The sequence below is a fragment of the Cricetulus griseus genome, chromosome 2 (genome assembly GCF_003668045.3).
Source record: "Cricetulus griseus strain 17A/GY chromosome 2, alternate assembly CriGri-PICRH-1.0, whole genome shotgun sequence".
NCBI lineage: Eukaryota > Metazoa > Chordata > Mammalia > Rodentia > Cricetidae > Cricetulus > Cricetulus griseus.
In genome coordinates this window covers 106,975,135-106,998,324 of record NC_048595.1, presented here as the reverse complement: position 1 = coordinate 106,998,324, position 23,190 = coordinate 106,975,135, and the positions used below count along the sequence as shown (strand labels likewise).

General features: G+C 43.7%; 2 protein-coding genes across 2 annotated transcripts in view; one reads left to right on the top strand and one right to left on the bottom strand.

Moving 5' to 3' along the window:
- Mob3b (MOB kinase activator 3B) overlaps window positions 1-23,190 on the bottom strand; it is a 190,050-nt gene that overhangs the window by 52,580 nt on the left and 114,280 nt on the right. The window lies entirely within an intron of this gene.
- LOC113834404 (mitochondrial intermembrane space import and assembly protein 40) lies at window positions 10,908-11,670 on the top strand. Its single transcript, XM_027403392.2, has one exon. The coding sequence runs from the start codon at window positions 11,040-11,042 to the stop codon at window positions 11,457-11,459; it is 420 nt and encodes a 139-aa protein (XP_027259193.1). The 5' UTR covers window positions 10,908-11,039; the 3' UTR covers window positions 11,460-11,670.

The window sequence follows — 23,190 nt, the reverse complement described above, 5'->3', positions numbered from 1 at the left end:
AATCCAGTGTGCCATTAGGAAATATTGGGATTTCTTCCAACTCCAGAACAATAAGGCTCTACATTGTCCATGATGGTGATAACAACATCTACTGAGTGTTGACTATGACTCAGAACCAACAAATTATGAAATCCTCACAAGGACCCTGCCCTAGGAAGGCACTATTATGGTCTCCATTTTGCAGAGAAAGAAATGAGAGAGAAGACAGGTTTCCTGTCCAATGTTATGCCACAAGTACCAGAGACACAAGGGGTGCCAACTAACTGGCTGCAGATCTTTCCAAGCAACTACACAGTAAGAGAGAGCAAAGTAGTCCAACGCATTATACCAATCACACATTGCAAGCAGAAGCTACCAGCAGCTGTTCTCCCAAACAACAGACCGTCCAACAGACTCTTAGACCAGTAAGAACCAAGAGAGTGAGAACTTTGTGTTTTTATTATTGTTACTTTGTTTTGTATTGTGAGTTGTGTGTGTGTGTATGCACACATGCACATTCTTAATTTAAACTTTTCTGTAGAGTCCATTAAATACCAAAGCCAAAGGGGACTTTTTTGTGTCAAATGCCCAATTACACTAAGGCTCTCAAGGAAGCTGATTGTGGGAAATTGGTTGGAGAAGTGCAATCCTTTTGGTCTTGTTATATATCCCCTTCTCCCTCTTTCCTCTTCTCTCTCCTTCTTCCCCTCTTTTCCCCACTTTGTCTCTCCCCTCCCCTGATCAATTGAGAAAACCCAGAAAAGATACACTAGTTACAAAAGACATCTTCATCTTTTCACACAGTCCAAGGTAGTTAAATTTAACCTGGTGTAAGACATAGCTAGAATCACCTGTTTAGAGCTAGAAGTTAAGGAGAAACCCCAATTGCTACCTGTGGTGCTTTGAATAGGTGTGACCCTATAGACTTACATGTTTGAATGCTTGGCCCATAGGAAGTGGCACTCTTAGGAGATGTGTCCTTGTTAGAGTAGGTGTGGCTTTGTTGGAAGAAGTGTATCACTGTGGCGGTGGGCTTTGAGGTCTCATATGCACAAGCTATGCCCAGTGTGGGATACAGTTCACTTCCTGTTGCCTGCAGATCAAGATGTAGAATTCTCAGCCTGCATGCTGCCATGCTTTCCACTATGACAATAGTGAACTAAACCTGTGAACTATAAATCAGCCCCAATGTTATAAATGTTTTCATCATTTATAAGAGTAGCTGTGGTCATGGTGTCTCTTCACAGCCATAGAAACCCTGGCTGAGACACTACCTTTTCTAGGTTAATTGTCTGTTAAGCTATTAACTCAGTTAATTTACTACTTTCTGGTTCTTCAGCTGACAGACTAGAGCTATGGCTGGGATTAGTGTGTCTCAAACCATTTGTTATAGCACCAAGATGCTGCTGAAGTGGTGGGAAGCATAAGAGATCTTCTTTTTGTCTTCTCTTCTATCAATAACCAATAATCAAGTCAACAAAGTTAAATTTGCAACCTCCTGGCCAAGGCAATTTTTAAGGTACAAACAGACCTATCATTTTATGACCCTGGAACTTAAGTAGATGGCTGTGGCCTCCCAGTATTGCTACCCAGCCCATACCCAACCAAGGAATGCTAAACATCTTCCCTAGTGGTAAAGTCCCCCTGGGGCTAGAGTCTGTAGGCTAACTCTGTCTTTGCCAACAGATCGAAATGTGGTCTTCATTTCCTGTCCACTCTGGGATCTGACAAGTACTCTTGGAGAACCTGAAATCCTGCCAAGTACTTTTCTGAGACACAAGCAATGCCAGCCATGGATGGCAGAGGTCTGGGTGGAATCTGGGCTCCTCACATCAATGTCTGGTTTATAAGAGTATTAAATCGCTGTGTTTGGCCGGTTGTGGTGGCACACACTGGTAGGATTTGCTGAAGGAGGCAGAGGCAGGAGGATCACGAGTTCGAGGCCAGCCTGGGCTACACATTTAAGGGCTGGAGAGATGGCTCAGAGGTTAAGAGCACTGACTGCTCTTCCAGATGTCCTGAGTTCAATTCCCAGCAACCACATGGTGGCTCACAAGCATCCCTTATGAGATCTGGTGCCCTCTTCTGGTGTGCAGATATACACAGAAGCAGAATGTTGTATAATAAATAAATAAATAAATAAATAAATAAATAAATAAATAAATAAAGTCGCTGTGCTTGTCAAGTATTTGCCCTGACTGTCCAGGACCCTGAAAGACAATATTCAGTTGTGAAGGCAGGTTTGATGAGTGTTCCATAGCCTGAAGCCTTGGAGTCAGACAGTACTGGGTTCTGAGCCTGAGGAAGATGGCTCAGTTAGTAAATGCTTGCTATGCAACCATGAAGACTTGAGTTCAGTCTCCAGAAACCACATGAAAAACAAACAAACGAAAACACAAAAACAGCTGCATGTGTCGCTAATACCAGGGCTAGGGAACTGGAGACGGGCCAGAATGTTAACCCAAACTGGTGAGCTCCAGGTTGTCAGAAAGCCTTTCTCAAAATACAAACAAACAACAACAAAAAACATGGAATGTGATTGAAGAAGACACATGTCTGTATATTCTGCAATCCAGCACACACATGTGTATACACACACACACACACACACACTTGGGTGTACGTGTGGATGCGTGTGCAAGTGCCCTGTGCTTATAATTAGTCGGTTTCCCTCATTCTAGCTTGGGAGCCTTGAGCACATTAGTTCAGCTTTCTGAGTCTTGCTTCTTTTTCATTGTTCAGATGGGTGCAGAAGTGACGTCATGTGCGTTGACAGCGTGGCAGAGGGTCTGGCTCTGTATATATTATTTTGTTGCTGCTGTTGAGGACCAGGTCAGTTCCTGGATTGTTCCTGGATTGCTTTACAATATGATGGATAAGAAAAGAAGTAGGAAAAAAAAAATCAAGAACGAAAAAGAGAAAAAAGTCAAGGTACCCAGTCACTCACGCAGCTCTGGAACGCTTCTCAGTTGCTTTAGATTTCAGGCCAATTCTCTTTCTGCACTTCTCCAACCAAAGCCCCAGGCACAACAAAACACAGAGTGTGCTCGAGTTGGTTACTCCCAGTGCCCTGATTCACTGTTTCTTCCCAGAAGCTAAAAGGATAGATGGTTTTCAGGAGGTCTGAGCCAAGGCCTTCCTCATCTCCCCTCCACTCCGGTAGCTTATGGCAGACAAAAAACACCTAATAAATCAGTGCATATAATGAGTTCCTTTATGCTGACTCAGACGGACAACTCCTTGGCTCCTACCTGAGCCAAGAAAAGACAAGACTGAAAAACTCTGACTCTGCAGTAAGGAGTGACTGCAGTGAGAGGTGACTGCAGTGAGAGGTGACCCTGCAGTGAGAGGTGACTGCAATGAGAGGTGAGTTCAGTGAGAGGTGACTGCAGTGAGAGGTGACTGCAGTGAGAGGTGGCGCTGCAGTGAACAATGGCTCTCCAGCATGCCAGATGGAATGGTCCAGCCCAGTGCTAGGCACCATGAGCTACAGGGACAATCAAACACAAAGGGTAAGCCGGGGCGGATCAGTGGTTTTTAAACTGTATTCTGCCGTTTTCACAATAGTGCTTTAGGGGTCTCCCTGAGGTGTGGGGGTGGTGAGGTGTTGAAAACGTGGGGTCCTCTACCTGCCCATCTGCCATCTCCAGCTACCTCTCCATGACTTAAGCAGCCCTATCCTATCTGTTCTCTGTGTTACTTTGTATGGAGCACTGCCGGGACACTTAATTTATTGATGTCTGTAAAGCCCTGGAGAATTTTTGAAGGCATTTTCTGCAGGACAGGCCCAGGAACAGGGATCTTATTAAGCATGCAAAGGCAGATGCCAATATTGACTGTCCTAATGGGTTCTGGCACAGGAGACACACTTAGAGTTAATTGCTGTCTGAACCCTTTTGAGCCAGCACAAGAGCTGGCCAGGCCTGGCACTTCCTCAAGCACCTACTTGCAGCTGCTGGGATGAAAGCCTAGCACCCTAGGGGGTGGATGCTGCCCATCAAACATTTCAGAGAAGGGTGCCTGGTGGCCTACACATGGCAAATGAAAAAGGATTTTAGGCATGACTGCGGGGGGGTGTCCATGAGATGTGGACACCCGGTGCCTTCACAAACATGTGCAAGAAGCATGTTACAGCCACCCCGCTACCCTTCTTCAAGTGTGCATATGCTTGCAGCATGGTGGCATCCAAGAATGAGTCCAAGGCTGGAGTGCTTGCCTGTTACCACCTCACCTGTGACACTGCAACTGCTCTTTTAATTCCTCAACTACAAAGCAGTGGCACTCATTGTTCTAGAAGCCCAGAAAGAGACACATCTAGACAAAAGGAGATGTATGCACACATTCAGTCATTTCTAAGTCACCGTGTTGTGGTAACTACCTGACACATTAAGGTATTTCTGGTCATTTTCAGTAGTGGTGATAAGTACCTAATTCATTTTAGCCATTTGTCACCCCCCCTCACCCACCGCCAACTGAGACTGAGACAGGGCTTCTCTGTGTAGCCCTGGCTCTCCTGGAACTTACTTTGTAGACCAGGCTGGCCTCGAACTCACGGAGATCCATCTGCTTCTGCCTCCCCAGTGCTGAGATTAAAGACGTATGCCCCCACTACTCAGCAATTTTGCCATTCTTACAGATATATCAGAGAAGAATAATTCAACAGGGCAGAGGAAATTTCCGATTACAGCAGTTACTCACTTGGGTGCCAGGTCTGGAAGTAAGGCTTGTCAAACTGGGAGCCAAAACAGGCCAAGGGAGCTGCCTCACTGACAGCACTTCCTTCTCAAGAGTAGCGTGAAGAATTATTTCCTTTCAGTTGCTAGAGTGTATAAATACCAGAAATTTCTATCCTTAGAGAGACTCACCACATGGAAGCTCTTTTCAAAGGAATTTAAAAATCTATGCACATAGCACACCAGGGTCACATGCAGCCCTGAACTGGCTGTCATCACATTCCTGATGGCCCTGAAGGCTCAGTCAGCCTGAGTTCCACAGGTATTTTATTAGCTACAGGAAGGCATCAGCTTCTCTTTTCCAGGCGCTAAGGCAGCAGACAAAGTATGAGTTCACAATTCCTGGGACATCCCTCATTTAAGCACACTATGTAATCTCACTCCTGGAGGATGGTCAGGCAGGGGAGGGGGAAAGGAGGAGCAGAAGCTCTCATCCCTACCCAGCCTTGTACACTCAATACACCTGCAATTTCACAGCTGCTTGTGGCTGCTACTCCAAGACAGATGCTTGTGTTGGCTTTCCCACATTCTGGAAATAGCAGTAAAATCTGGCAGTTGCTTCTGGGTACCAAAAACACAATTACAAGCCTAGGGAAATGAATCATTGTCATTTAATGGAAATCTCTAGACTAAATGTGCTTGCTTACAAAACTGGACTTGGACACCACCATTGAACAGAATGAAAGGAAAAGGACGAATGAGAATACTGTTTAAAGTATTTATTACCAATGGGTAGCATGATTTGTAGGATTCTACAGGAGTCCCATCTTCCTTCTCCTTCCTCCTCCTCCCCACTCCCCCTTATCTGATTTCTATGTAGTTAAGGTGGTTTCAAACTCACTATGTAGCTAAAGCTGACCTGGAACTCCTGATGCTCTTATGGCCATCTCCCAAGTTCTGTGCCACCATTCCCAGCTTTTTGTGAAATTTCCACTGAAAGAGTTTTTTTTTTTTTATTGAAAGGACATTATAAATTACTAAATATGTTTAAGGATGCAAGATGATTAATCTTAGTAGGCAAAATGTTTTACACACACTGTAGCCCCCACCCCATATTATCTCACACCAGATGTCTATCTACCCCTCCTTTGGAAACAATAGAGTATGAGCCTAGACCTGAAATAGCTCTGCCACTTAACTACCTGTGTGATCTTGGGTAACTCACTGTATCTCAGCAGCCCCATCTTTAAAATGCGATGATGACAGTTCCAAAGTCATAATGAGGACTAAATAAGTTAATATTTTTGAGACACTCACATAGTCTCATATGAGTGCATCACACACACACACACACACACACACACACACACACACACACACACACACACACTCATGGACTGCTATAACACTGATGGGAACATTTCAACCCAGAGATGCCATCATCAGGACACTATAGGGTTTTGTTGATTGCCAACCTGGTTTAACATTTTAAATGGCTTAAAATTCACCTCGGAAGTCCATTCCTAGAGGCTGGAAGAGAGTATATTACATGAGGAAGGGAGTCTCTGACTACTCTTGTGTCTCTATGGCTATAACCAGATGGTTTTATCAAATTCCCCACCACTAGATACCTGCTAAACTTGTTTTCTAGCTTACTTGTTATTCTTAAACTCCTTTACCTGTTTGTAGGGGACAACAGGCTAAGGACCATGCCTCTTTTGTTCCTTGATATTCATACAACTGATACCATAAGTATTCACTAGTTATCAATAAATTAAAGGCAGGGATAGATTAACAACCTTAAGGCATTTTCTTTCAACCAAGAATAGAAAGAGAAAATGCATGATTTGTGCTCTGACTCCAAATCTCCATAGGCTTTCATCCATAAGCCTGGAGATGGCCTCCGTTTTCATGCAGAAGAGAAGAGGAGGAGGGAGGAGGGGAGAAGACAGCAGGGAAGGAGAGGGGAGGGGAGAAGAGAAGGAAGGAGGAGGGGAGGGGAGGAAGGAGGAGATAAAGGCAAAAAGGTTACTTAGAACACAAGTGGAAGAGACAGTCGTAATTTCAAATTCTAATTGCTAATATGAGTTCTTTGCCAGACAGACACTGCTAATGTTTTGAAAGCATTTCTTCCCACACAAGTCAGCAGTTAGACACAGATCAGGGCATGCCAGTCAGTTATAGGTGCCAGAGGGTGTTACGATGTGGGTGCTTGTGTGTCCACTGAATTACTATTTTGAAATTGTAATCCCTAGGATGTGGCTGTAGTAGGCTGTAGGTGATTACATCATGAGGTGGGGAGCCTCATGAATGGAATAATGTCCTTATATGAGGGACCCTAGAGAAGGGAACTCCCTCCCTGCTTTCACCATGTGAAAATATAGGCAGAAGGCAACCTGCAGCCTACCAGAACCATTGATTCTGGCATCCTAATATTGGTGGTTCAGTCTCCAGAATTGTGAAACACAAATCTGTGTTATTAAATCACCCTGTCTATGGAATTTGTTATCACAGCCCAGATGCATAAGTTGGAGCAGTTCTGTTATTTTTAATTTAGTCAAGCTGAGATGTGGTTTAGCACAGCATAAAACCCTTTACTCATGCATACTCTTGTCTTAAGATAGAGATCCTGATTGGAAAGAGGATAGGTTCAGTAAACTGCACTATATTCACAGGATGACAGTCTGCTGAAAATATTTTATTAAGAAGTAAGGGATGTTGCTGGGTGTATGTATATCTTTGATCCTAGTACATGGGAGCCAGAGGCAGGAGGATCTCTGTGAGTTTGAAGTTAGCCTGGTCTACATGGTGAGACCATGTCTCAAACAAACAAACAAAAACAGAAGTGATGTTACTACCTACCTTTCAGCAATCTGTTCTTTATCTCTCTTTTTCTTCCCCTCTCCCATGTGTGTATTCTCTCTCTCTTTCTCTCTCTCTCTCTCTCTCTCTCTCTCTCTCTCTCTCTCTCTCTCTCTCTCTATGTGGGGTGTTGCATGTGCTTGCATCTGTACATGTATGTGGAGGTCAAAGGTCACTACTAGGAATCTTCTTCAATCACTTTCCACATTATTTTTTATTCAGGTCTTTCACTGAAACAGGAACTCACTAATTTGGCCAGCCTGGCCAGAGAGCTTCCAGGATCTAGCTGTCTTGTATCATTCCCTTGCTAGTACTTGCCACCACCACTCCCCCACCTTTTAACTGGACGATGGGGATGTGGACTCAGGTCTTCATGTTTGCACAGAAAGCTTATTGCCAGTTGAGCCACTGCCCAGCCCCAAAATATAGGAAAATTTTCTAAGATTAGTCAAATCGATTTGGGAAGATGGGCTTAAAACAAATCAGATGGTTCTGCTCCAGCATTTCAAGATGGATGAGCACATCTTATGCAATCCACAAAATACAGCTTGGCATGACACTGTGCCCTATGGGGCAAACAGAGAAGTCATTGCTAACAAGACCTGATGCTTTCATTGGTGATTTCCCGAGAATCCCATCCGCAGGCCATAGAAGAAGACTCCCCTCCCTTCCTTGCAGGGTGATCAACATCAAATTGTTAACTTTGACAAAAAGGCTAAATGAAGACTGCACCAAGCAGGAATGGTGAGAATCTGTGAGGGAGGGGGACACAGATCAACACTTTTAAAAGACTTTTTATTTAAAAAGTCACCTCTGAATTCTGCCTCTTGCTGCATGAGTGATTTGGGCATTGCTTTTATAACTGATTTATCATTATTCTTCTATAAAATAAGGATGGCGATCATCATTGGAGTAATGAATGGCTCTACAGAAGTGACGGAAGTGTCTCCTCCGGACTACTGTTGTATAGATTTACAGTCTACTAAGACCTTTTTGGACTGCAGACAAGAATGAGATGAAATAGGGTTGCTTAAGAAGGGCAAGAGGCTGCTTAGCTGATTACCCCCCCACTTCCTTTAGATTTTGATGGCATTTATCTCATTAGAGAGGATCTTGGCATCTGTTAACCTGCTTCTGAAGTAGAAGTTCTGCTTACCTTATGACAAAATGTGCAGGGTTCCACAAATAGCTCCCAGCATGGCCCTCCAAGGAATCTGATGATACATTTTTCTAGTTTGCATTCAAGCATTTTGTTTTCAAGCACTGTTTCATATTGTCACATATTAGCCTTCACAACCACCCTATGCATACTATCCATACTTTCCATAAGAGGAAACCAAGTTTTAGGCAGTCATTTGCTAAAGATTACCCAGCCTGCCAATGCACAGGCATAATTGGAAAGAAAGTCTTTGGAAATCCATAGTCTATACTACTCTGCTAAGCCACTCTGCACATAGAAAAAAAAAAAAAAACACAGAAGAAAGACCTTAAGCTGTCAGGGTGGGTTGTGTTTGCTACTCTCCTTCCACTTGAATGCAGATGGACAGTTCAGGCTCACATTCTACTTCTACAAGGGTAGGAAATAAAAGCTTCCAGAAATACTTGGTTCAGTGATCCCTCCAAAAATTGCATCCCTGATCTGCAGGGGCAGAGGACTTTCTGCATTGGAGTTTCTCTCAGAATTAGCTGGGCACTGTCTTCCCTTAAGGGAGGCCCTCCTTCTTCAGCTGGTCTACTGAACTAGACAGAGAGCAGTAGCCAAGAGTCCTGTCAGCAGGCCTCCTTCATGATAAGTCTGCTGAGTGGTTCTCCTGGAAGTGGCTTTGTTAAAGCTCACTTTATTAGTTACCACCAAGAGCTAATAAAACATGTCAGGAAGTCTCTGTGAGCTGGAAAAACATTTCCAAAGGTCACTGCCAACACTCGGAACTTCAATGACTTTTTAAAGGAAAAGAAAACAAAAGCAGAGAGCTAGGATTTCAAAACACAGAGTAGTGATTACAAATGGGTTATAGGGGTTGACAGATCCACTCCACAGCAGCCCTTGGATGAATCAAGTCCAGAGGAGTCATGAAGAAAAACCTCAGTGTGGCAGTGAGAACAGCAGGAAGGGAAAGCAGGACATCCCAGGTTTGATCACAAATGAAGATACAGTCATCCCTCGGTATCCTATCGACAGTCTTCGGGACCTCTGCAGGTCCCAAAGGCTGATGCTGTTCAAATATCTTGTGAAATGGCATCACGTTTGCATGTATCCCATGAACATCCTCCTGTGTACTTCAAGTCACCTGTATATTACATATAATACCTAATATAATGCAAAGGTTATGTAAATAGCTGTATTGTTTAAGTTGAGATGCTTGAGCATGTTCAAATAAGTGCAGCTATTATTGATCTGACCACATTCTCCCCCATGATTGGATGAACCTACTGATGCAGAGAGCTAACTGTGTTTGTCTTGCTTATTTACATTTGGTTGGGAGGAATCGATCAAAAACACTCATATCTACTTGTACTTCCATTGCTTACAATATAAACGCCTTTATAAACAACAGAGTATGTGGCACATCAGTGATTAATTTCAGATTAACCAGCGTATCAGGCATTCTTCTTAATATATGATCTTTTATATTATAAAGGTAAATAAACAGTTTAAAATTTTTATTTTATTTTGTCTGTGTGTACATCTGTACATCATATGAGCACAGGGCCCGAGGATGCCAGAAGAGGATGTGGGATCTGCTGGGACAGCTGTGTCATGTGAGCATAGAGCCCCAGGATGCCAAAAGAGGATGTGGGATCCACTGGGACAGTTGTGAGCCACCATACTTGTGCTGGGAATCGAATCTGGGTCCTCTGGAGAAGGAGCCAGTGCTCTGAACTGCTGACTCAAGCTTCACAGTTTAAATTTTAAAAATAGAAAAAGAGAAAGGAGAAAAAACTCATGTCATTCTAAAGCTGGCATACGGATTCAGGCCCACTGTTTATTTCTTGTGTCAGGAGTCATATACTCTGACATCAGGTGACTGATGGCCATTGGTCCCACTGGATTGGAAATACTAATAATTATTGAGGCTCCCACTTGCCATTGTCCAGAGCACCAAGAATAGAAGATAGCATTTTTATCCTGTATTTGGATAAAATTTGAGACTTGAAATCCGTGCTTTGTTTTGGGGGTGTTGAGAAGATCACCTGGAGATCCGAAAGTCTTGCAGAAGTGTCAGGACTCCTGAATCGGGAGATGATGGCCAAGGGATGCAAAGCTCAGTTAGGCAAGAGGAATAAGTTCTTCAGATCTGCTGCACAGCACGGTGGCCAATGATAGCGGAGAGTGCAGTTTAAACTCTTAAAAGTTTCAATAATTTTCTCGATACAAAAATGCTAAGTAGGAGGGGGCGGGTCCGCGCGGGCTTAAGTGCCGCCCGCCAAGCCTGAGGAGAGGCGAAGGGAGGTCACTGCGTGAAGGTGTGTATCCGCTACGGTCGTGCTGAGTGCCTCCCAGAGCTGAGAGCGTCCGGAACAACCATGTCCTACTGCCGGCAGGAAGGGAAGGATCGGATCATATTTGTGACCAAAGAAGACCATGAAACTCCGAGCAGTGCAGAGCTGGTGGCTGATGACCCCAATGATCCCTATGAGGAGCACGGATTGATACTGCCCAATGGAGATATTAACTGGAATTGCCCATGTCTTGGGGGAATGGCCAGTGGCCCCTGTGGGGAACAGTTCAAGTCTGCCTTTTCCTGCTTCCACTACAGCAAAGAGGAAATCAAGGGATCAGACTGTATAGACCAGTTCCGGGCCATGCAGGAATGCATGCAGAAATACCCGGACCTCTATCCCCAAGATGAGGAGGAGGAAGAGGAGGCAAAACCACCGGAGCAGGTGGAAGAAACAGCTGCTGCTAAAGCCTCTGCAGCCAAAGAGCAGGGGTCAAGCTCCTGAAGCCACAGACCCTGGCTGCCACTTGCCATGGGACTTCATGCACAATGCCTTTTGGTCACCTCTGTGAAAGCTCTTTCCCTCTGTGCACTGTAATGTACAAAATAACTTATTTTAATGATCAGGGGTCTTGGCTACTTGCCGTGTACACTGAAGAAAAGGGGGTGTGTATACACCTGTGTCCTGCATAAACCTGTCCTTGAGCGTTAAGCCACTGCTGGACGTACTCTGTGATTGCCCTGGATTTTGCCACTTTGAAATACTGTGCTGAGATTTCTCAGCAACCAAAAGTTGTTACTCAGGAAAAAAAAAAAAATGCTAAGTATGACGGTGACAGATGTTAGTTGGCTAGATTTAAGCATTCTACATATATGAGGGCATATAATCAAAATATATATAACTTTACTTGCTGATCAAATAATTAATTTAAAAAAGAGATCCCTGTCCCAGACAGAGTGAGGCAGGTTCTCTCCTGTCCTGGAGCACACTGCATGTGGCCGTCTTTGGAAATTTATCTCACACCTCACTAGGGGGTGAAGGTGACTCAGTATGAGCTGGGATGCATGTAGTCAATATCTGGAGACGCCACAGGGCACAGCTGCTCTGCACAGTCTGCAGCCCCCTCTTCTTTTTCCTCCCCTGTCTGTGATTGAGATCATAGAGGAATAAAAGAGCCTAGGCCTGGAGCTGGGGAGAAGGCTCAGCGGTGGAGTCTGATCCCCAGTAACAAAATACACCCCAGGATGGGTGTTCAGCTCCACCAGCTTTGTCCTTCTATGTCCCCTCTGTCTGCATCTTCACAATGATGACAACACAGGACCCGTGTCAGAGACACATGGAGGATTAAATGAGACAGGCACTCTCAGAAGTCAGGGATTCCCAGCCTTGTGCTGATGGTCCGGATGCCTGAGAACAGGCATAGCATTTGGATCCTGAGGAAAAGATTACTGGAGAGCCCATGGGAGAGGAATGAATTTAGTCAAATTTATTTTATTTTCCTGTTTTTTTTTCCTTTCTCTAAAATGATGAACTTTATTTTCCCCATTTTAAACACTTATGTTAAGGATATGAACATATCAGTAAGACCTGATTCTCTTATTTGTTCCAGAAACGCTTATTTCTTGTATAATTTTTGTATTCAGCACTCCTCTCCCCTCTTCCTCTCTCCTATCATTCTTTTCTTCCTCCCCAGGTGGCCAATCATGATTGCTGGCTGCCACGGAGCCCCACCCGACACACACATTGCTTTCTCTCCTTTCTAGGCACGTTTGAGTTCTATTTCATGGGAGGCGTCTATATAACATCTTGACCACTTTCTAACAAACTCAATCTCCTCCACCAAACATGGTAGACACCATCCGTTCTGAGTGAGGATGTCACCTCTTTTCACTAGGTTCAGCTGCCCTAACCAGCACAGTGGCTCCACGAAATCCAGTTTCAAGGTAGGCTGTTGTTTTCTGAGCAATAGATTGGTGTGAGTTCCCTAAGTCCTGAAGACTTGGCTACCACAGTCATGAAACAGTAACATGCTGGAAGCAGTCACAGTCCATGCCAATTGCCTATATCTTAGAGTGACAAAGAAGGAGAAACTCTTGATGGCTTGTGCGGGGCTGAACTGCCAGATACGGGTCAGGTTAGACTCTCCTGACCCTTGATAAGATGCCACCATCATCTTATTAAGCACTTATAAAAAATAACATTTGATACTAATCTAAGCAGCTTTTCTTTGTGAATCAGGAAAGGATAGTGATCTCTATGAAATGATCTCTTAATAAAACATCTAAAATTTGTTCAAAGTAAAAGGAATTTAGAGAAGAAAAGAGTCCAGGAAGAAGGCAGAGAATTCTGGGAAAATACTTGATGCTATTTCCTTACAGAGGTGAGACCCTCTCTGAAGGAAACTTTCCCAGTCATGGTAGGCTGTGATGAGACACTAGGATTATGGAGCTTGTGGAAGTGGGGTAGGTGTGTGTGTGTGTGTGTGTGTGTGTGTGTGTGTGTGTGTGTGTGTGTGTGTGTGTGTGTGTGTGGGTCAAGACTCATATACCTACTTCCAAAAGCAACACCCAAGTCAATACTTCAACAGCAGCTGCACCAATCATTATATAAAGCAAACGATGTATTAAAGGGAATAAAACAATAGTGAAGTTTTTCACTTTCTGCTAATCCCAAGTCGTTATCTCCTCGATTTGCTCTGATCAGTGCAATCTGCAGGCTGACACACCACTTCCCTCTGTAATGTATACTTTCATTGTAGCTTCTGGCATCCCAGAAGACTCTCATAACCACACACACACACACAAAATGCTTCCTTTTATGAATTATTAATTCATTGTAACTCCTGGTTACAAATAGATGCATATAATCCTGTATACTTCCAATATACTTGAGAGTTTGTCAAATCAGCTTGGTCTTCAAGCTCAGTGAATGGTTTTTCAGGCAAATGCCCTTTAGATGAGGCTTTTCCACCACAGACAATCCACATGTGGGGCAGACAACGGTTAGTATGAGTGGCTGGCTGTCCCGCATTGCAGGGCATTTCATGGTCTCTATCCACTATGGACAGGGCACTCTCCCAAAGCTGATAGGAAAAGTGTCAAGCTAGTCATTGCAAAGCCACCCTCTGTTGAGACTTTGTGCTTTAGGCCACTCACTGACTGCTCATTAACTGCTCCTCTTTTTTTGACAGGTAATCCAGTGATAAATTTTATGGTACATCCTAGCCTGTGCACTAGCTGGGTGGAAATTACACAGACCACCCCCAGGAGTGCCCCGCTGTCATCCTTGCTTCACTGCTGAGAAGCAGAAACCAACGTCACCCAGGAAGACAGAGACAGATGTGTCTCCTCAAATATACCTCCATTTGTCATCTGGGCAGTGGCTCACCACCTCATCTGCGCCTTCTTCCTTGGCAGATAGATGGTTTGACTCAGAAGGGTTCCCTGCCCAGAAAAAAGAAGACAGTAACTCCTACCTTAAGGTTATTGCTTGTAACTGGAGGATATGGCAGGCATAAATATTTAGGGCTGAGTCTGGAAGAGTACAGGTGTGCACAGTCAATGTAAGGTCCTTCATTCTCTATTCACAAGGAATCTCAATGGGGGAGGGGCACGATCTAATTAGAAAGTCAAGATGAAGATGAAAAGAGCTGAAGGGTTACCATGGCTGTACATGTAGAAGAAGGTAGATTACCACTGAGCCTGAGGCTAGCCAGCTCTTTTTATACCAAGTTCCAGGCTAGACATGGCTATAAAGTGAGGGCCCTGTCTTAAAACAAACAAACAAACAAACAAAACTGAGGAGAAAGGAGGAGGATGCTGCCCCCCCCCCACTGGCAATTGAAGAATAGAGAACAGCTGGTCAGAGGAAGGAGAAAGCATCTTGGAGGATCTTAATACTATTTATCATCCCAAATAAAGAACAAACAACCAATAACCACAGTGGTGCATTTTTGTAACGGCAGTGGTACATTTTCGAAGTGATATGTGAGTGATCTGAATTAAGATATTTGAGAGAACAGTAAAAGGTTATTCAATGTGTGCCTAAAATGTCTTCCACTTTCACCTCAGGGCCTCCATCCTTAGCTCTTCACAAATGGAACAATATGATACTGCTGAGAGTCAACTGGCTCGCTTTTGCAAAATGGCAATCTCTTAGCGTTCCTTCTAAATTTAGGGGAGGAAACTGACTCTTTAAAATATTTAAAATTCCTCAGTAGAGGTCAAATAATTTAATCTTAACTGTGGGAGGAAAACTGTAAGGAAAGCTGCAACTGAAAATCCACAGGAGATTGGTTATTATAATTTGCAAAAAATCCCATTCTCCCTCATCTTTCCTTCATAAACCAAAGATGCAAATTTATAGAGCTCCCAAAAGACCCTTCAGGCAAAGAGGCAGGTGCTTTATCTCAATTCCCAGCAGGGCTCTGAATTAATCATAGGAAGAAGGTACACCTCATCTGCTAATAAGCTATTAAGCAAGACAGCATGTGTGTGTCACACTGAGCAAGAGAACAGAGCAGGCCATGCAGCACTAACTGGCTGGTGGAAATACAGGCCAAGTCATTATGGACTGGGTGCCAGTGGGTACCCCAGGCTCACTCCCACCTAGCTTTTCTGTTAGGAAAAAGAAAGAACTGGGGGGACAAGTTAGACTCCCAGGAACTTGACTGGTAGGCAAATCACTGAAGGGCTGTTCCAGAGTGTTTTATTTGATGACTACACTTTCACTGATGTGGCCTGTAGAACTTTCTGGGAATACAAATTTTGGAAACTACCTTGTGTGTCTTTTAAAAACCCTTCCACCAATCAGAAAGACAGACAAACACTCCCAAATGTGTAGATCCAACCTTATCTCTTCCCCAAGCCTCCAGCTTATTATTGACTGCCAACAGATCTTCTCTGTCTCCATAGCATAAGCTTACTAAATTAATTATGTCCCCAAATGAAATCATATCTCTTGACTTAATCACTCCCAGATGTCAGAGTGACTCATGTGTTGACTTGTCTTCCCAAGTACAGGTGTGAGACCGCTCATATCGTCAAGCTGTCTGTAGCATGAGCCTAACCTGAACATGGTTGTTATTGTAGGTCAAAGGCATAGTCAGGGGTCTGGGTGTAGAGACAATTCTTCTATTACTACAGGAAGTGCATCATTACTCTATACAGGCACTTACTTCTCTCATCTGCTTCCCTTTGCTTATTGTTGCAATATCACCTTAACTGCTTGGGAACTTGTGTTTGAATTTATATGTGACAAGTAACAAATCTACTCATGCTAGGTAAGTCACTATGGCATACTGTGACAAAGCATGATGCCCTAGAAGAGTGGTAGATATCTATATTATGATTCATAACAATAGCAAAAATTACAGTTATGAAGTAGCAATGAAATAATTTTATGATTGGAGGTCACATGAGAAAATGTGTCAAAGGGTTGCAGCATTAGGAAGTTTGAGAACCATTGCCAATGATGGAACAGTGACAGAACTGGGGCCAAGCAGCTGAAGGGTGGGGACTGAATGCTCTTTTCTTCCCACGGGCCATGTGACTTCACTGCTGAGCCCTTGCTCAGTCCCTGTAGGTCTTCTTTTCTCTTTTTCATTCCTTGAGGCTACAGTGGCTTCCCACATGACATGAAAGGAAGCCCTAAATGGTAACCTCAGCCTAGACTCAATCACTTCCTAGGCCTAAGAGAGGACTCAGCTCTTCTTCTGAGTGGCACATAAGTCACCTGGCACAAGCCAATCTACTGGTGGACCTGCCTCAGGTCATAGTGGGTGGGTTTTTAGGGACAGATGCCCTGTCACTTGGGACTCTGAATAGACAAGGAGATGGTCTGGGAGGGATCACTGTCAGCAAACAGTCTACATATGTCTAAAAGAGTATGTCCCCTTCACCCTATTGGGTAAACCTGCCATATACACTTTTTTCCTCACCCCTCACCCCTGGCAGCTCTCCCAGGTTTCCACTCTGCTAGCATCCAAGAGCCAAACATAGCACATCCAGATGCCAAAAATTAAATCCTCTTTATACAGTAATGAGAAATTAAAACCATTAAAGGAACTTCAAAGCAAGGGAAGCACAGGCAAACATATGGGTAGACCACATGGTGAATACAGAACTCTAGTGTCTATCTGATAACAGACTCTGAAATACGAGCAGCACAATACTCCTGGGAGACAAGCTTCATTTCATCAACGACATCACAGGACAGGTGGGCACTGTACTCTTCCAACTTCCTCTGCTGCCTGCCAATAGCCTGGTCCCTAATGGGCAGGTGCTGCTCCGCTGTAGGTAAGATGGGTTTTGCCACCTTGTACTCATGGCCAGAGAAAGTGCATCCAAATTCTGTGCCAGTTTTGACATTTATAGGATGAAAATGATAAAACCTTACAGGGTTCTTGGGAATATTATCAGTGAATTTATAAAGCATATATCCCTAGGTCTGGCATATGTGTGTTGTCAATAAACAGGAACTACTAGGTTGACTCATATGAGGTTGATATTTTGGTAGGTCAAACTAATATTATATATCCTTCCCCTATCAGAGGAATTACCATTTTTATTATTGCCATATATGTATGTGTTTATTCCACTAAAGAATGAGCTCTTTGTCAGCAGGGACTCTGCTTGTCTTACTTCCCACAAAGGACCTGGCACAGGCTTGGCAGATAGTAGGTATTGTTGTATTATATACATATATAGTATTATATTTGTTGAATGTATGAATATTATACTACTAAGAAGCTGCTGCTGATGGTGATAATAACAGTGATAACATAGGTTAGCTTAGTTTGGGTTTCTATTGCTGTGAAGAGACACCATGACCACAGCCACTCTTATAAATGAAAACATTTAATCGGGTGGCTTACAGTTCAGAGGTTCAGTCCATTATCATCATGATAGGACATGGCAGCGTGCAGGTGGACATGGTGCTGGAGAAGGAGCTGAGAATTCTACATCTTTGATCGGCAGACAACAGGAAGTGAACTGAGTGTCACACTGAGTGAAGTTTGAGCAAAGGAGACCTCAAGGCCCAGCCCCACAGTGACACACTTCCTCCAACAAGGCCACACCTGCTCTAACAAAGCCACACTTTTAACAGTGCCACTCCCTTTGGGGACCGCTTTCTTTTAAGTCGTCACAAAGGTACTTCCAGGGATAATTGCTGAAAACATAGTTCTTTCATTGTCTGATAGACATTATCAACTAATGTCTTAAGGGAACAGATAAGAATTGAATGAATACATTTTCAGTCTATATGTAGGCAGTGCAAAGAAACCATGAAGTCGATGAAAACTGCTCTAAGCCTGGCCTGGGTTATTGCCATTAGCTTCATTTTCACCATTCTAGAAGGCTGTTTGGTGTTAGGTGAAAGTATTAGAGTTTGTTTAGTCCCATGGGTCTTTGAGGTAAATGAAAGATGCAATGACAAGCCAGAACAATAAAGGGGTGTAGTGTGGAGAGGGAGATCCAAGCACCTGCTCACTACAGTCTGCCCAGGCACAGCCAACAGCTGGCAACTGTGTAGGAGCCCTTGAGTGGGCAAACTCTCCTAAGGTAATGTGTGTGGCTCATGACACTCACCATGCCTTGTCCTATGGACCTGTGAGGCTGACTCCCTGAGACTCTCACCAGGCATTCCAGAAGGGAGAATGGTCCTAAAAATAAAAATAAATACAAAAGCCTTGCTATGGCAACCCTGGAACTAAGAGAGGCTTATGGGCATGGATTAAACAAGAACACAGAAAAATAAGGACAGAGTGACAGTTCAGAGGGGAGGTTTAGCACTTCTATATGAAATGCTGGCAATGCAATTCAGATTTAAAGACAGGCATCTCTAGTTTTGACAACACACGAGGAAGAGAACAACGCAAAACATTCACATAAAAGAGAAGCATCTACTTTAAACTAACTAAGCTTGAGAGATTATAAGTTTATACACAGGGATAAGTGGGAAAGGAAAGAATTGCCGAGGCCCACAAATGCTCACTTAAGTTACTTCCATCACCGTTCAATGCATATTGGTTCAATGGTATCTGACAGGTCAGGTAAAGACATGGGTAACCTGTACTTTGCCATCTGACTCTGACTTCAAAACGGAGGGTCAGGGACCCAGACAGACAGAGGCTGTTGTGATTCTCATAGCACTGGAGCGGTTCTTTTCAACTGAAGCTACTGTTTACAGAAGCCTTACCACAGGATTATAATTATGGGGTCTGCGCAGTCACAAAGAGCCTGAGCCCTCCATCAAAGGAAGAGGAAACAAGTTGCTCAAGTGCATCCTTTCACACTTGCTGGTCAGCTGAAGTCTTGTGGCCAGGAGTGGCCTGAATAGCCAAGCAAAAGCCCCCAGGCACAGAGAGCAGCACAGACAAGGGCTGAAGTTCTCCTCTTCCTGCTTTGCTTGGATGAGGGAGGGTCTGGGAAGGCAACAAGTCTTGGGCTCCCACTGGGTCAGTTCTCCCACCCAAGCAGATTTCCAACTGCCCCAGGGAACATCTCTCTGCAGATCATAAAACCAAGGATTTGCAGGACCTCAAAAAGAGGCCATCTTGGCACTGGGAAGTTGGCAGTGACTTCAGGGGGTATCTCTGGCAAGACAATGGGATCCTTAGGGTATCTGTTTATGACCAATATTGCGTCCTTTCGACTGCATTCCTATTTTCCCCCCTCCTTCCCATTTGGGGTATAACCCCAAAACTTACACACTACATCCTTTAATGATCTGTTTCATCTCTGGGACTTAGGACCTGGGACGCGGACCTGATCTTGACTTCCTCTCTTTGCTACCCTCATTGACTGCTCAGACACTTTCATCTCTAGAAGTTGTGGCTGGCCACTGTTCCTGGTACACAGTACAACAGCGACAGCTAACAGTGAACATGGCACTTGAGAAAGAATACAGTGAGCAGAGAGGAGACTCTGCCAGGCTCCTATCTCATGAAAGCTTCATGGAAAAATACAACACAGGGGGCCAAACATCCAGAATAATACATGTACGGTTTCTGAAAATGACACAGCAAGTTCTGCCAAGTTGACAAGACTGAGAAAGTGGGGATAAAAGCATTGTCTTCCTTCTCAAATAAATCTGTTCCAGACCATCCAGCTTCCATTCACTGGGGTTAAATTAGCTTCCAACACAATGGGTTAAATTAGGACTTAGTTTTGGTTGGTTCTGAGTACCCCAGGATCTACATTTCTACACCTGGATAGATGCTTTTTATATCCCTGTCCTAGCAGAGGGGAAAACAGAGCCTTGCCTTCTTGAAGTTAACTTCATTTTATACCTGAAACATTAGCATCCCACTAACATTTATGGTTATATGAAGCTAATTTTCTCAGTAACAAAGTGGCAGCTGTACTCAGAGGCTCGTCATCAGTCCCTGGGCACTTACTCTTCTTAGTGTCCTTCATCCAGCAATCTCACTGTGCCTACTCTGGTTAATGTCCTGCTGGCTGGGCAACTGAGAAGCTGAGAACTGAGTCTCCTCACTCTGCACTCCATCCAGTTCTGTTGCCAAGGAGTGCACTGGCTCCAGGATGCTCTTGGCTTAATGGGTTTTGTAGCATTTCCCCTTCCTTCCTGCTATAAAGCCCTAGCTTAGCATGAAAGCCACCTGGATTCCTGAGCCAGTCCGCTGTAGTATTTCAGAGCTCTCCACAATGCTGCAGACCCATGCTCGGCAAGGACCTGCTTAGCCACAACAAGGAACTGGGTGGTTTCACATATGTACCCCTCATATCGGCTTTGGCAGATGGTACTATTTTTCTTCCTATGTAACAACCGAGGTTATTAACTTAAGTCAGCTTCCTGAGTACAGTCAGGCAGGGAGTAGTGGGCTGGAGTTTGTGCATTCAACAGAATTTAACTTCTTACTATGGTCAGTCGTTGTTCCAGGCATCAAGAAACATTCACAAACAACATATATAAAATGTGTTCCCACATGGAATTGACTCTTCACTGGGGCTTGAACCCAAAGCTGCTTGTCAGAGCTGCTGTTCACAACCACACAGAAAGAAATGCTTTAGTGTCTGAAAATTTGGGGGCTGGGAAATAGCTCAATGGATAAAGCACAGGAATTATGCAAGTGTCAAGTCCCAAGTTTAGGTCTCCTGAGCCCACATAGAGTCAGATGCAGTAGCACATGCCTGCAATCCCAGAGCTCCTGTGGCTAGATGGGAAGTGGAGACAGGAGAATCCCTGTTTACAGGCCAGCTTGCCCAGATTGCAACGGCAATGGCAACAACGAAACTCTTCCTCCAAGGTGGAAGGTAAGGACCTATACCTGAGGCTTCTGAGGCTTTCCTCCAGCCTCCATACATACACTGTGTCAAGTGCATGCCCCCATCTCTCTCTCTCTCTCTCTCTCTCTCTCTCTCTCTCTCTCTCTCTCTCTCTATCTCTCTCTCTCTCTCTCTCCCTGTCACACACACACACACACACACAAAGAGATAAAGAGAGAAAAAAATTGAAAGTAACTGCACTGAAATACCAGTTCACATTTAGTAGGATAGTTACAATAAAAAAAAGCGGGGGGTAATAAATATTGGTCAAAATGTGTGAAATTGGAATCCTATGCATGGTGCGTATAGTGATGTGACACGAAAAATGGCTTAGCAGTTCCTCAAAACTCAAATACAGAGGAATTATATGTCCTTTTTTTTTTGGTTTTTTTGTTTTGTTTTTTCGAGACAGGTTTTCTCTGTAGGTTTGGAGACTGTCCTGGAACTCTCTTTGAAGACCAGGCTGGCCTCGAACTCACAGAAATCTGCCTGCCTCTGCCTCCCCCATTATTTACAATGAAATAAATGAATATTTGATCACAAATGAAATTATCTAAGTACAAGCAATCAGCACTCAGTCACACCTCTATAATGTCATTTAATTCCAAAATGAACAAACATATCTTCCCAAGACAGGGAAGATGGGGCTTTTGTAATCTTATCCCATCCTTTATCGAGCAGGTTAGTCTTCCATTTCTGAATACAGTTAATAGTACACTTGTAATACATGTACACGTACAGCATGATAAAGATGCATGGGGGGGCATAGGAGCTGGCAAATTCAGACACCCAGTTCAATAGCGCTTTTAAATATGCCTATAAGAAAATTGTAGCCAGCTAGGAAAATGCTTAGAGTATGGATTGTTATTGGCTTGAATTTCTGGAAAATATTTCTCAGAGTACAATTGCAGGACTGGAAGTGAGCAGGTTAGGGAATGGTTAGCTCATTCAGCAAAGTGCTTGCTGCACAAACATGAGGGCCCAGCACTTACATAAAAAGCCAGGCATGGCTTTTACGAACCAACAGGAGGACTCTGGCTCACACTTGGTGCATTAAAAAGAAAACAAAAAAGCACAAACAGCAAAACTTAGAAAAGAAAAAAAAGAGATGAACAGAAGGTGTGTGTGTATGTGTGTGTGTTTTGAGGAAATAAAACTATTTTTGTATAAGGCAATACTGGTAGATACTTGACCATACACATTTACCAGAACTCAGACCCACATATCACAAGGAAAGAACTGTCTTGTAATCTACTGACACTAGTTAACATGATGAGTCATGCTTTGTCAGAGCTTAATCCCATTGCTGAGGAAGCAGGTTCAGGGAGATCCCCGGGACTCTGAGCTCAGCCAGTCTAGCCTAATTGGTGAGCTTCAGGGCATGCTCTGTCCCCAAAACTAATGCAGAGAGCAACGCAAGAAGTTTTATGTTTACCCACCACCCAGCACACACTCATGCTCACACATACACACACCTTACTTTTGAGATTAATGCATGTTTTCCATCTTCCTGGAGTTAAACATAGGGAAGTGATAATTCCAGGGGTCAACAATCTGACCAGGGCCTTGCATCTCCTTGATGCCCAGTTGGACATGCTGAGGTAAAGCAGAATGCCTGGCAGCTCTCAGACCAAGCATATCTCCCTGGAATCAACTCCGTACAGAGCACTATTGTTTTCTTTAATTATTTTTTTAAAAGTTCTTTTTTTGATTATAAAAGTAATGATGTTCACTGCAGAAAATTTGGAAAATGTGGAAAAAAAAATTTGTTCGTGGTCAGCTCAAACGATACTCCATATTTTCAAATAGTCTTCAAAAACTATTATGGTGACTAAGACTGTAACATATAGATTATAATTTAGCATTATGAATGAGAAAGGAAAGCTAGGTAGAAACATGACTGAAGAAAATGTGTTAGGAAACAGTCCTCTTGTTCTAAATGCATG